This window comes from Hemicordylus capensis, chromosome 1 (genome assembly GCF_027244095.1).
Source record: "Hemicordylus capensis ecotype Gifberg chromosome 1, rHemCap1.1.pri, whole genome shotgun sequence".
Classification (NCBI taxonomy): domain Eukaryota; kingdom Metazoa; phylum Chordata; class Lepidosauria; order Squamata; family Cordylidae; genus Hemicordylus; species Hemicordylus capensis.
The window spans coordinates 310485239-310500679 of record NC_069657.1 but is presented as its reverse complement, the minus strand read 5'-3'; the positions used below and the strand labels follow the sequence as shown (position 1 = coordinate 310500679).

The following is a 15441-nucleotide window of genomic DNA, read 5'->3' as shown; positions in this document are numbered from 1 at the left end:
TTCACCACGGTAAAAAGTGCCTCTTTGCCAAGTTAGCAGGGAATTTTACACACACATATTTGAGTGGGCCTACCACAGACTTTGATCTCACCAAAGCTACAGTATAGGCTAGAGCCACTGGCACAGGAACATGAGCAAGCTTCCCCAGGCACAAGCTAGCCAGCCTTTGGAAAGTCTTCAACTGAACCACTGTTCCTTGCTAATGGACTGCACAGAAACTGAGGAAAAGCAAAACATCTCCATCTCACTTGCTGAGCACTACATGCTACAAAAATTGTTGGGGCAGTCAATATTGCTGTGCCAATCCAGATGAAGGGAGTTAATGTTTGTAGCCAGTTAAGTGGAGGGAGAGGTTTCAGAAAAACAAATGTTCAATTCTAATGTTAATTTATGAAGTGGCAACATCATCACAATGCAACTTTTACAGTACCACTAACTTTCATGTGATGAATGTTTCTACTGAATGCCAGCATTTACAAGCAGGTGCTTATAAATCTTATGTAGGAACATAGGAAGCTGCCATATACCGAGTCAGACCCTTCACCCTTGGTCCATCTAGCTCAGTATTGTCTACACTGTCTGGTAGTGTCTTCTCCAAGGTAACAGGCAGGAGTCTCTCTCAACCCTATTTTGGAGATGCCAGGGAGGGAACTTGGAACCTTCTGCAAGCATGGAGATACTCTTCCTAGAGCCGGAAGCCCCCTGCCCCATTTCAGATTTAAATCTAATTATGAACCTTCTGGGTGGCCTTACTCGTCACTCATACTGTCTCCCCAGTCCCAACATGTGGGGTTTCAGGATGGCAACAAAATGGTTGCTTATAAGAATAACTGAGACAATTAATACAAAGTTTGCTGGTAACCATTTTGGACCATTAGCAAGCATCTACAAATCCACCTGCCAGCTCACCGGTGGCTAAACTAAACTACTTCTTGAAGTTTTTATTTAATAAAAAGTTTGCTTTTTTAAAAAAAGGCAAGTATCAGATTATTTACACAATGGGTTGTATCTTAAGGTTTTCTTCTTCTGGAAGTTAGTCTTAGAATACAGTCTAGGAATTTATCATGACCTTCCCTCTAGTACAGACATACAGTGAACGTATGCACCACCTAATATATGTAGGCAGAAAGACTTTTAAATTATTAAAATGAAAATAAGATAAAACAAACCTTAGCTACACTCTTTAAAGGTAGAAAGAATGATGGAGGACAAGGCGGGGGGGGGGGAGCAGATGATATCCTGCCATGAGAACAGCTCAGAGGAATGAATCAGCCCTCACAAATATTACATTTGCCTAACAGAATAAATTAAAGGCTCCAGCTGGGATCTTTTTAAAAAATTGATAGCAGCCAATTTTAGACTGCTTTGTGAAAACTGTTTCACACACAAGACACTTCCAGCCAGCTTGATTTAGTATCAAACGGGTGTCAGTTTTTTCCTTCCCTCTCCTAAGAAACCTTTTGCCAGTTCAAAGCACTTTTTGTTCAATATATATTTTTAGGAATCCACCTTCTAGAACAATACACTTAACACAACAAGGCTTGTGTGCTTGGTGAGGGAAGGCATGTATGATGAAATATCAAATTACAAAGATCAGAAAATAAACCAGAGACACCAGCAATGTTTTTGTAGGATTACATTTAGCAGCCTCATTTGTGGACAGGAGATGCACATCAGAGGAACATGTCAAACAAATACAAGCCAGACACTTCCTTAAACGCAGGTTTAATATGACAATTAAAAATTAAATATAAAACATTTATTTTTTAAAAACACAACAGTACACCTGGGACACATTAAACTGGAATTTTATCTGTTACATTACTCAACAGAAGAACAGAGAATTGTAAACAGATATTCACATCGCATCACTGAGTGCCATACCTTTACACACAAAAGCAGCAGGCTTTAGGCAGCGTGGTGGCAGGAGCAGGGATATGTATACTTGGAGAGATTGCCATATAATGACTTTAAAGGAGGCTCCAGTTCCTGTCGTAAAGTTTGTGGCGAGGAGTTGTCACCTCGAGCTTCTCCAATCACAATGGAAAGGAAAGGCCGGCACTTGAACTTTTTCTGCTACCCGGTATTAAAGGCACAGGAAGCTGATCTAGATTGTCAGCTCTTGACCTGAAGCAGTTTCATGTGCCTCAGTGGTTGAGTAATAAGTAGTAGTTGGCAGGTTCAGATTCTCCCGTCACTTCAGCACTGTGACAAGAGGAACTGCATTTGCTGAACTTCCTGAAAAGCAACTGTTAAAGAGGCATAACATTTGGACTTTTAAGAGTAGCGATAGATATTTGAATTTTTAAAAAGTGGTCAAATGTACTGGGTACATTTGACCTCTGCAAGCCACATGTGACTTAAGGTGCACTTGCAGTGGTGTTCCAAACTAAGTAGGTGGCAGAAAAAGCTCAGAACAGAGCAGATACAGGCTCCAGTCTGCCAAAACCAAGGTACAGGGGCGTAACTACCATTAGGCAAGGGGAGGCGGCTACCTGGGGGCCCCCATGCCTCGAGGGCCCCCCCAGAGGCAAGTCACATGACTATATATTGTGAAGTGTGTGTGTGTGTGTATCAGTGAGGGGCCCATTTTAAAATTTTGTGTCTGGGCCCACTCCAGCTTTGTTACGCCCCTGTATCCAGGTTTGCACAGGATTGACTCTCTCCCACTGTACCTGCCTTTCCAGTTAAATTGCTGTGAAGATTTGTAGAAGGCCCTCTACATCTCAAGCTTTACAATGAAAGCACAGTACTACCATTCGGAGAAGCAACGGACAATTCATCAACCGTGACTATCACATGACACATTTCAAAACACTGCGCAAAGATGAGAAAGGATGGGATACTTCTGCTCATGACTGGTGCATGTACATCACTTGATTACTCAAGACTTGGTGATTCACAGCTGAATGTGAAAACTGCCTACATCAGAAAGCAAGGGGTCTGAGAGAATATCAAGCAATATGGTTGCTCCTTAACAGCTCTTTCTTGGGTGCTAGTAATTGCTTAATGTTGCAGTTATTGAACAATGAGCACACGTATCCTATCAACAGAGCTTATGACAACCCAACCAAGGGTGGCTGTCCTGAAGCACAAGGGTGTAAACCTGAATGATGGAAATGCTTTCATTTCTTGGTCATTTGTGACTGCTTGTGAAGACAGAGGGCACTTTTCTTCCATTGCTATTCCTAGAAGACAAACACTGGGCAGCAACCCTGGTGATTACCCAACCACACGCTCCAGGAAAAGGAGGAAAGAAAACCATTTCCTGAGCAAAGATGGGTTCGTATAAGAATAGTTTACTTGAGCACATTGAACTCCTTTTTCAAGATCCTTTTCAGTGCTTTGGTATACTAGAATGCTAATGCTGGACTCTTGGGCACTCTAAAAAAATGGCTTTTTACAGATTTTGCAAATAGAAAAGGAAATGAAGGAATACATTCCTTTCCCTGTGTAAATCAATGCAGCACTTTACATTTTATAAGTGCTGTGTGAATATAGTCAGACATACAGTGAAGCAAAACACAGGCAATTGAGCACCGCCCAGATTGCTGCATATGTCTAAAGCTCACCTGTGCTGTTGCAGAACAGCCACTATGTTCCACTGTGATTTAAAGTTGTGCAAGTGCAGTTGCACAACATCATTGGAAATAATGGGTGCCACACCTTGCAACTGTGCTTGTGCAACTTTTAAGTAAGAGAACGCCTTCTTCGTCATGAACCCCACCGCCAACTGAGATCTGCTGGTGAGGTCCGTCTGCAGCTGCCACCGGCTCGTCTGGTGGCCACTCGGGGATGGGCCTTCTCCGCTGCTGCCCCGAGGCTTTGGAATGCGCTCCCTAGTGAAATAAGTGCCTCCCCATCTCCGACAGCTTTTAGAAAGTCTTTAAAAACACATTTCTTCACCCAGGCTTTTAATTAATGTTGTTTTAATGGTTTAATGATGTTTTAAAGTATTTTTAAAATTTTAAAATGTTGTAGTTGTCCCCTTGTAGTTGCCCCCCCCCTTGTCTTAAATGTTTTATTTTGTTTTTATTCTGTTGTAAACTGCCCAGAGATGCAAGTTTTGGGCGGTATAAAAATGTTTTAATTAATTAATTAAATGATCAAATAATAAGTAGCAGCAGAACAGGGCTGTTCCACAACAGCATGGGCAGTGCTCAGCCACCCACGTTTTGCTGCACTGTATGTCAGCGAGAATTATTATTGATGCAAATAACACCATCTATGTGTCTGGCAATCGCCGTCAAATTAAACGATATGAGCCTCTTGGGATCAGGGCCTAACAGCAAGCAGGCCAGAGCAACATAAGGCCCAGGGGCCAGATCCGGCCCTTGGGGATTTTTCTGCTGGCTGCAAGTAAGACCATCCTGCAGCAACAGCCGTAGTCATGACGAGGAGCTCTTGGCCAGTCCTGCTGATGAACAGCAGTGACTTAATGCGGTTGGCTGCTTGAGACCAGACACCTCTTGCCCTGTGTGTTAGAGCCCACGGACACCATCTTTCTTTTCCCTTGCTTTCCCCCCTGACTCCAACCCTCTGCCCCCTTACTTTCATTATTTTAAATAATAAATTTCAATGTAATAATTAATGTGCTGAAAATTGGCCTTGGCCCCTCTAATCTATCTAAAATATTTGATACTCTGCCCATAAGTTTCAGAAACCTCCAAGATAAATCACAGTAATGTGATTTAAACAATCAACAAATATAAAACAACTAGCCAACCCCCACACAGAGCATCTGCACACTCTTTGGGGCCGGCTACCTCTCCCCCTCCCCCACCTGCCCCAGTCTCCAGCTGGGCCCAGGCTGCTGGGCCAAGTGCCGCAGTGGCGGCCAAGGTGCCACCTCAGCGGCCAGGCCTGCTGCCACCTCACCTCTGTGGCTGGACCCGCCGCAACCACCGCCGTGGCCAGGCCCGCCGCCACTTCGCCTCCGTGGCTGGCCAGTTCTCCTGGGTGCACCTCAGCCAATCAGGTGCCTCCACCGCCCAGCCAATCAGCTGGGTGCTGGGACACACATTCCAAGGCACACCCAGGAGAATTAATATAATAGAAGATACGAGAGAGAGAGAGAGATTTTAAAACAGCAGAACAGCCAAGAATTCAGCCCAGTAAAAAAAAAGATTCAAAAGCAGATTTTAAAAGTCTTTGCTCAGCACCAAGACATCAGATTCAGCACCAGTCAGGCCTATCTGGGGAGCACGTATCTAAGGTGCATCAGGACAGAAAAGAACTTTTTCTCAGTCCCACTGACCACTTTGTAAGGTGGAGGCACCCAAAGAACCCCCAAAGCTAGCATTTGGACAGGTTCATGTGAGAGCAAGCAATCCTTTAGATATTAGTTTTCAAGTCTTGTTCCGGCATAATAAGAAGAGGGGTTGCTGCGAGTGAGCTCTAAAGTTCCACCCCACATTGACATGCTCAGAAACTCTGCACCCCACCCCACTTTCAACAAATACACTCTAACCATGGACAGTGAGGGTGGAACCTCTGAGCACGTCTGCACAGGGGTGGGGTTTCAGAGCACACTGCTGTCAGTGAAGCTATATGCAAAGTACAGCCTCCCCACTTTTTATAATGCCTGAACTCCCATAAGGTACCATGCAAGTGCCCCCTGACACTGAGCCTGCTCCTGTGTCAGTGCTGGGGAGGAGCAGTGCAGTGCTAGGGATGAGAGCTGGTCTTGTGGTAGCAAGCATGACTTGTCCCCTTAGCTAAGCAGGGTCCACCCTGGTTGCATTTGAATGGGAGACTTGATGTGTGAGCACTATGAGATCTTCCCTTTAGGGGATGGAGCCGCTCTGGGAAGAGCAGAAGGTTCCAAATTCCCTCCCTGGCTTCTCCAAGATAGGGCTGAGAGAGTTTCCTGCCTGCAACCTTGGAGAAGCCGCTGCCAGTCTGTGAAGACAATACTGAGCTAGATAGACCAATGGTCTGACTCAGTATATGGCAGCTTCCTATGTTCCTATGCTGTGCAGAGCTGACACACGAGCACTTAGCCTGAGTTAAGGGTGCCCTCAACTCTGGCTAAGCAGCGGGATTCCTAAGCGGGTTTGCCACTGGCAGGAGCCACTCGCCTCCCGGCAGTACACAAGGCTACCTTAGCCCACTCTTGGCTGCATGTGTGAACAGCCTCTTTGTCTATTATAAACTGGAAGCTCTTAAAGGTGCAAAGAGGAAAGGGTTATAATAGTACAGTCCTTTTGAGCTTACAGTCAACAGATACAACAGGAGGCCATTTAATCATGCTCTGTTAGGCTGCACACTTACTCAGAAATAAACTCTCAACATCAGTGAGATGTATTTCTAAGAGGGGCAATGTAATGTTTCTGTTCACTGGGGTATTCTATTATCCCTATGAAAGATAAATTTTACTCTGCATGTTGGAAAATATTGCCACATGGCTTCCTTGAGGAGTGCTCTCCAAGAAGAATGCTATGGATTTCTGCCCAGCTCCATTCATGGAATATTCATATAAAAAACCCATGTGAATATAGCCAAATTCTGACTAGCTTGTTTGTTTTTTTTAACACGTGTACACCCACTACAACTACTCCAAAAGCAATTATGTGCAGGCATGCTTTATATCAGAAAAGGTTTAGGATGGGGATGCTGAGACTACAAACTGCTAAGGGTTGAAACACCACATTGCTTTGGGAACAAACATTTGCCAAAATAATGTGAATGCAGGGGATTCACATGCCAAAGTAATGTGAATAGAGGGGAAGAACTGGCACATAGAAAGATGCACCTGCCATTTATAAGGGAGAACTGGTGGCAGGAAAAAGGAATACTTGCCCTGCCCCACGCCTGTTTATTCTTCCCTAAAGATGCCTATGCAGGCTTCCCCCTCCATAGTTAGGCTTCACTCCAGTTTGAAAGTCTGGCAGAGAGAAAATAAAGTGGCCTGGGGAGACCATTTCCTGGGAGAATCTATTGGCAGGGGACTCCCTGCCATATCACCAATTCTCCTACATGCTCACATTTGCATTGTAGCATAGTTCCACCCTAAGACAATTCATATTCTGTGTGTGTGTGTGTGTGTGTGTGTGTGTGTGTACACACGCGTGTATGCAAAGACATGTCAAACATTATCTTTGACCAAATTCCTTGTTCTAATTCCTTGTAAACATCTACAAGTTACCTAGGGTGATGCTGCTTCCCCGCCCTCCTCCCTAAAGGGAACTCTAGCAGTCCGTAACTAGGGCTAAAGTTTAAACCACAGTACACAAATAGAAGCTTCTCCCCAAGTGTACAAGAGGCTGTGCAAATACACATGCTGACCATATTCAACTTCCTGATATGAGCACACTGTTGAAGGATTGGAAAGCTAAAAGAGCTGGTCAGTCAAGAGGTATATAAACAAAGGAAGCTAAGCTGCTTTTAAGAACAAACTGAAAGGATGCCTGTTAAACAGTTACTTTAAAAACACACTCACACACAGCTGTAACATAATGACAACAGAATGCAACAAATTCAACTATCTTAAAGATCTTTAATATAAAAATGAAAGCAAGCTTTGAATTAAAAAATCAAACTGCATTCACCAGTGAGTTTATTGAACTGATATAGGCATGAAAATAGGGCACATTTTGACCTAGACTTGCATTCGAGGATAATTAGGAATATGCTCCCCCCCATCAACCAAAACATTAAGACACTATAAATGATCTGCCTTTTGCCTGTAAAGTATTGCTTACAAATAAAATTGGCTGAAATCCAAAGAGCTACTTCAAGCATGCTCTGGGGCTTTCATGCACACAACTACTAGAGGTTTAACAATCTAAACTAGGGTGGAGGGCATGCATACAAAAGAGCAGAGTCATGTCCCCACCCTATTCCAGCCCATATCAAACTGGTTTTGAAGCTTCCCTGAGCTTTGAATAGTTAAATGGGGTCCAACCTCACCTAATATTTACCTGTATTCTGCCGTCAGAGCTTCAGCTTCCTTTCAATGGCGAATATCCTCACTATCCGCAAAGAAAAGTGTCCCTGCTGCAGAGAATTTCTGCAGCAGTGATCACACGAGGGGGATATTTGCTGATCTCTCCTTGTTCTAGAAGTGACTTGCAGCACCCAAAAACATGTCCCCGAGGGTTGCACAGCCCTTGGGGATATATCTTTCAGTGACTGCACAGTTAACAAGTAGGGATATGCGGAACGTTCTGCTTCGAGTGTTCCAAGCTCGGAACAGAACACCCTTCAAATGAAAGGCCCATTCGGAGCACCATTCAGGACTCCAAAATGGTGCTCTTTTGGCTTCTGTGCACGTATGGGTATGGGATCTATTTGCATAGTCAGCACCACCATGTAAGTGGCCAATATCCTCACTAAGTAGGTGGCTCTGCAAAGAGAAGTATCTTTGCTGCAGAGAGTTTCACACAAGGGAAGGAGATATTTGCTGATCTCTCCTTGCCCTATAAGAGCTGTGCAGCACCCAGAAACCTGTCCCTGAGGGCTACACAGCCCTAGGAGACATATTTTTCAGTGGCTGCACAGTTAGTGAGTAGAGATGTACAGAATATTCCATGCTCGAATGTTCCGTTTTGAGTGTTCCAAGCTCAGAACAGAATGCCCTTCAATTGAAGGGCTTGTTCCAAGCACAATTTTGGACTCCAAAATGGTGCTCTTCTGGCCGCTGTGCATGCATGGTCAGCACCACCATGCAAATGGCTGCTGCACATGTGCATAGGTCAGAAGAATGACATTCTGGAGTCCAAAATGGCACTCAACACATTTCAAGTGTTCCGAGCTCATTTCGTTGGAAAAAGGCAGCTCACCTGGTTGTTCCGACTGAATGTTCTGGGCATTTGTGTTCCGTTCCGAGCTCGGAACGGAACACAAATGTCATCCTGCACACCTATTAGTGAGGATGTTGGCCAATCTGTCCATTAATGGTTGATCCAGGGTGGCTTGTAACTCTCTTTTTATTTTGAACTATTTTACTGCCCCAATGCTGAGGCTCATACAGGCGGTGATGTTCACACAAAGGAGCAACTTAACCAAATTTAAAAAGGAAGCCCTAATAAATGGGGAAGCTCTGTGTAAGCAAATGGAGAAACTGCACCTACAGCATATCATGACATAAAGCCTTTGTTTCCATCCCAAAGGAAGTTAGTCATGCTCATATTTAATAGACATGAATGGAACTTGTGTTGGTCATAACTAACTTAGGGTTAAGCACAACTCAACTAGAGTCTTTCCTAGAGTTGTCATAAGTTTCTTTTGGGCAGCAGCAAAAAATGTAAATCAGATGATGATCCAAATTTTAAGTTAGCTACATGATCCCCACAATATAAGATTTACTGTAATGACACACAGGAGTTCATGTATAAAATAATGCACTTGAAAATCCAGATTTTATCAAGTTATTGCAAGGGACTAATTCTGGGTGGTATTGAAAACAAAGCTAATCCACAAAGTGAAACCCTGAAGATGTTCTTAGATAGAGCTTTCAATTACAAATTAGAAACAGAGGATCTGGATCTATATATTCAATAACTCTGACATTTTTAATTTATTTAATTTATATACTGCCTGACTCCAAAGGCTCTAGGCGGTTAGTTCTTCCCATTATTATAGCAGTACGCCAGGATGTAGGAAGTGTAAGTGGACAACGGGAAAGCTGAGTGGCCTTCTGTTACACATAATTTGTTAAAAAGCCAAGGGCAATGGTGGAGATGTGCCCAAACAAGCTGCCACAAATTTTAATTAACAGTTTTTAGCCAACACACACACAAATGAGCATTATACAACTGCTTTGGCAGGCAGCTGAATGTTTGAAAAGATATCACAGTGATTGATGGGTGCTGTTTTAACAAGGTATTGGGACTCCAGAAGGCAATTATGATTAAACTAAGTTATCCAGTTGATAAACTGTCCTTTAAAAACTCAGTTATTGTTCAGTTTCACACCTTTCACTGAGATGCACTGCGGATATACCACTGGGGGCTAGAATTTGCTACTTTTAAGACCTATTCATACATAGGTACAGACTGTACAGAGGTACAGTCATTCACATGTTATGTGCAACACAGTTACAACAGTACACTTCTTATGTGTACCATGTATTTGAGGGAACCTGTACCTAGATTCACTTTCAAAATGAATATGAATACAGTCATTCACATGAAAACATGTATGTGTGTATAGACATCTGAATGCAGATACTACATAACATCCGAATAGGGCTTTACTGTCAAGAACAGCTACTTATGGATCACTACTGGAAGGTGGTACACACACGAGCCTAATCCAGTATAGTCATATAAAGTGACACATTTAAAAACAGAAAATAATGTTTCCATCTTCAAGAACACTTCCATGCTCTCTATCTTTAAGGCAACAGAACTATTAATCTGCGTAATTTGGGGCTTAAGTACTTTTATAGGATCTGATCAAAGATGACAAAATGCTATGTTTTAGCCTTTGATCCAAACTTAATCCCATTGAGAGCAATGGGAATCATAGGTAATAAACTGCTTGTTGGGTAAAAGAATATCTATGATTTATAAATATAAAAAATTTGTCAGATGCAATATATTTTAAAATGACAAACTTGGTATTTTTTACAGAGTTAAGGTAAATTTTGTTGTACGCGTCATTTTAAAACGTGTTTGCCAACTCTGCCCCCCTCCCCAAGGCCACTTGCAATTTAAAGCAAAATCAATGGTGCTGAATTTCAGCTTACATGCAGGAAGGTTTGTGCCTTTAACACCTATTGCTGCACACCAACTAGAAGAGATGCAAGATTTGGGTTTTATTTTTTCCAAGTGAAGGATACTCTAGGCCACACTGACAGCAAATTTTAGGAGAAACCACAAAATAAGCAAGTATTCGAGAAACAGAAATGTTGTTGGGAAGGGGAGGCATTTTGGACTGAGATCTTTGCAGCTCAACATTGTTTATTTGCATGTTTGACTGTGTCCAAGAACAATAGGTCATGTCTGTTGTAACTCTCAGCCTATGAGACGATAAACATCTGAATGTCTGACAATACACACTGTATGATCAGATTTGTTGCCCATCTTTCGTCCTGAGAATGTGCCATCATTCAAATGAATCATCAGTGCTAGCTAGAACACAGACCCCAGCATCAACTTCAAGTATGTTTGCAAAGAAAGAAGAACACCCCCCACCATTGACCCCATTGTGTGTCCACTGTCTTAAATTCACCTCTTCAGTGTCAAGCAAAATATTGATGGTGCATATTGGCTTGTATCACAGTGATCCACCAGGGAAGCTGCTGTGTGCTGAACATCAAGGAATTCATTGACCCAAGTAACATTCTTCTTCATTCCTCAGGGACCTTTTCTAAGGCTCCGACTCCTATTTAAGAAGAAAAGGCGGGGTGGGGGATGAACAATTATACAGTTATTTCACTTACGGCCTGCACTTCCTTCAATCAACATAAGCCTGGCTCTGTTAATTCACATTTGAGTTCATAAAGGGATGTTGGTAGATAATTTCCAACCAACAGTATTGGAGGATGGCCACTTGTGTTTACTACTAGCATATTCCACAACAAGTAGTTCAGAACTAAATAAAGAGGCAAAAACAGAATATTTGTTCAAATCCTAACAGATGAAAGAAGGAAAAATACTCATGTTTCAAATAAACTGTCTAGTCCATTATTTATTTAAAATACTTATATACTACTTTTCCAAGCAGATATTTGGGAAATATCCATATAAATATTTTAAACCTTCTGTTACATAGAATGCTACCAAGATAAGCAGTAGAATCTAATAAAACCCATGTTGCTGTTGGAGTTAGACTTCCTCCAGGCTAAAGAGGTGTGTTAATTCATAACATAGGAAACCAGAAGGTGAAGCAATAGACACATGTGAATGAACAGACTTTTCTCACACTATTTAAAATGCCACCAGTAAAAGGCAAATTATGTCGCTCCTCAACAGTACATACTTCAGTTTTCTATCAAGCGACTCCTTAAAAATGAATAGGGAAAAACAAGATGGCCTGCTTTGAAACATCCAGTCTCAGCTGAGGTAAATGTTTATGGTGGGGTCAGAGAATGTAGAACAACTGGAAAGGTTATAAAACCAAGGTTATCACCAAGGAGGGAGGAAGGGGCTGATGTTAACCAAATCACAAAAACAGCTGAAGAATATGGCAGTGTGGAGTGCTGGTTCAGGTCCTGTGCAACTGCAGGATGTTGTGATGAAGCTAGGCCAAAATACCATTTGGACTTGGGAAATTGGAGTTGTGCATTAGTCAGTACCATGAGGTAGGTCATGGAGTGTATATATGGGTGGTGTATAAATGTGATTCACTATATATATATGCAACTGATAGTGTCATTCATGCATGTTTCTGTGCAAATCCTGAAATTTTAGGGGCGGGAAGAAGGACCAGTAATCCTATAGACAACATGGTCTGCCTAAGCTGCCTAGACTTCATCTTAATGTGCTTGACGTGCTCCTTGAGGTGACACCAGTCAAATGAATCAGCTAGAATAATTGGCCTGGTTTGTCTAGATTCCCTACAGATCTAAATAAGGCTGCAAATGTTTCAAACGAAGGTACATGTAGTAATGGTGAAGATCCAATTTATTAGATTTTCTAGTAAGAATTAAACCCTAAATACTTAGCTCTGTTAAAGACAACTGAATTACTTTTATGTAACTGAGTGCACCTTGATTTTAGGAGTTTATGAATTATGAGAAAATAATCATAATGCTTTACTTCAATTTGGGCCAAGATATTATTTAAGGGCCAAACTACTTGTAAAGTAGAGGTCTGTGATCAGATCTACCAGCATCCTTTTCTTTTGTTAAAAACAGTTGTACAGGAGCACTTTGGAGCTGCAGCACTGGAAGAGGTAAGGGTAAACACTTCTTCCCCCCATGGCCCTGATCCAAATACTCCCACGCTCACAAACATCTGCTATTAGTTACAGAGGGGGGAAAAGAGGCGGGTGCCTTTATTCTACCCATCTTTTTTCACCTGTGCATATAATAGCAGTTGGGAGAGGGGTAATTTAAGACAGAGCAATGCCACAACAGGAATAGGTTAACCTTCCCTCCCCTAGAGACATGGCCCTGATCTAGAACTCACAATAATAGTTATGACAAAAGAAACAACGCTGGGAGACCAATCACAGGTCTTCTGTATCATACATGGCTCAGTTCAGCCTTTAAATGCCTCAAACTCTCGTAGAAAACACCATCTATTGGGTAAGAGAATATGTGCACCGACATGTGAATCCCATTAAGTGTCATATCATGAAATATTCACCTTTGATGCCAAACTAGGTTTCAGCCCAAGGAACGTAAAGACGGTGTTGCTTTCTTTGGATTCAAAAAACGAGTCATAATCCTAAAGATGGGGGTGTGGGGAGAGGGAAAAAGAGAGAGAATAAGTAACATTTCTAAAACTTCCCCTCCCCACAGATATTTTATCTAAGCAGAGATGCAGTATCATGCTACTGATATATAAAGCTATCACCCCCTAGCATTATTAGTTATGGAAGGATCATTCCAAAATTTATTCCTCACTTAATAGCATTTTTAAAATATGTTTTTCATATGTTTCTATAAAGGAAACAGAAAACAACAAATGAATACATCCAGGTGCCCTCCGCTTCCAACAATTCAGGTCCCCCTCCCAAAAGTTTTGACCAGGCCTATCAAAACTGATCAAAAAGGAGTAGAGGGAGCAGCTTTATTCTTATTCAGACCATTGATCCAGATAACCTACTCATATCTACTTTGCCTCAAAGTGGATAACAATGACAAATACAGGATAATATATATTTCCCAGACATAATCTTTGGTAAAGTTTGCTTTGGCATTTCAACAAAAAGGATCATAGTACAAAGCACATCATAACCTTCCATAGTTCAGGTCTACTCCCTAGAATCAAGTTCTGCCAGTTTTTCTGCTGTTGACATGATTTACAAGTTTGACATGAAAAAGGGAGAAGACTTCATTAACTGCCTAGTGAGCTCTTTGGCCGTTTCTGCTTGACAATTCTATACATCCAACCAAGCAACGATCTAATTTGAGGAGATAGATAGATAGATAGATAGATAGATAGATAGATAGATAGATAGATAGATAGATAGATAGATACTGAAATATATAGCTAAGAGCCACACATTCTGAAAGCAGACTTTGGGGGGCAGGCGGGGAGAGGACTGAAAATCAAAACATAGGTTTGCCAAACTCACTGTACTGCTTCAAAGCTGCCTTCCCTTGTTTTAAAATAGAAATACTGGGTAGGGATTAAGCAATAGCTGATAAGTGTGAATATTAGAGGATTCATACAGAAGCACACACAGCCCTGCCAAATATCAAACGACATACTATAGGCTCTGTGTTAAACCTTGACTCTTGAATTCAGACCGCATAAAAGTGTTGGTAACTTCGCCGACTTATTTGTAAGGGTTTAAACACCCCTGTCAGGGCTCCTAACACAGGCCTATGGCAGGGTTTCTCCTAGTCTAAAGGGATTAGAGTCTGGGTTGTACTTAATAGAATAGTACACAGTTAATTAACAGGGCTTACAGAGTTACACCTTTATGTAAGCCATTGGGTGAGCACAGCTGTCCCACAAGAGCAGCTCTCCAGGGCTGCCCATGAGAGTGTTATGAGCAGGCAACTTTCAAGCAGAGAACAATGTGTGTGGGAGGGGATGCACTGAATCATCATGACCTACATTTCCAACCTTCCTTTCTGCATATTCTCCCTCGTACATATATAGAGCCAGTTTGACTCGTAGGTGCTATACCAGCCTGATATGGGAGGGCATGCCTTTTGCAACTCTTTACGTTTTAAGTAACCTAATTTCAGACGGACCATCTGCATTGGGAAGGAATCATTAAGAAAATTTCCACCCAGTGTCAAAATGCTTACGTTTCTTTTTAAATAAGTAATGCTTAAATGATGTTCTTTTTGAAAGTTAAAATGAAAAAAAAATTACACGTACATGAACATACATTAGGTATTCAAATGGCTCCTCTGCTCTCGCTATCTCTCACATTAACAAGTGATGCACTTCAGAATGAGAAGTGCTCGTAGCACTGCCCGTGAAAATGCCTTAAGCCAGCTCTTTATGCATACCATTTTCAGCCACACTGTTTGTCATGACCATTTATTTATTCTCTTCTCAAAACAAGCCCAAGGAAGTGGCCCTCTTCTTTTCCAGGAAATTGCATTAAATTTCACTTTGTTCATAATACCTTTGTTTCTGCAAGAGCTGTAATTGCTCCATCCCCAAACAAGCTCCCAAACCTGGACCTCAAGTTTTCCCTTGACAGTGACACTCGTCCATCTGCTCCTAATCTACACAGTCATTTGATTTCCCAGCTTCTGGATGTTTTCAGTGATGGCACCAGTTCATGTTTGGGCACGCTCTTCCCAAAGCTTCTCCCAATAATTCCAGCAATGTTCTGTAGGCTTGCTTAATAAATTCATAG

General features: G+C 42.0%; 1 protein-coding gene across 1 annotated transcript in view; it reads right to left on the bottom strand.

Moving 5' to 3' along the window:
* Nucleotides 1-7478: 7478 nt before the first annotated feature.
* SH3BGRL2 (SH3 domain binding glutamate rich protein like 2) overlaps nt 7479-15441 on the bottom strand; it is a 46758-nt gene continuing 38795 nt past the window's right edge. The window contains exons 3-4 of the mRNA XM_053287015.1: nt 13260-13340; nt 7479-11331 (exon numbers count right to left, since the gene is read on the bottom strand). Of these exons, the coding sequence (XP_053142990.1) occupies nt 11317-11331; nt 13260-13340 (96 nt within the window). The 3' untranslated portion in view covers nt 7479-11316. The remainder of the gene's footprint in view (nt 11332-13259; nt 13341-15441) is intronic.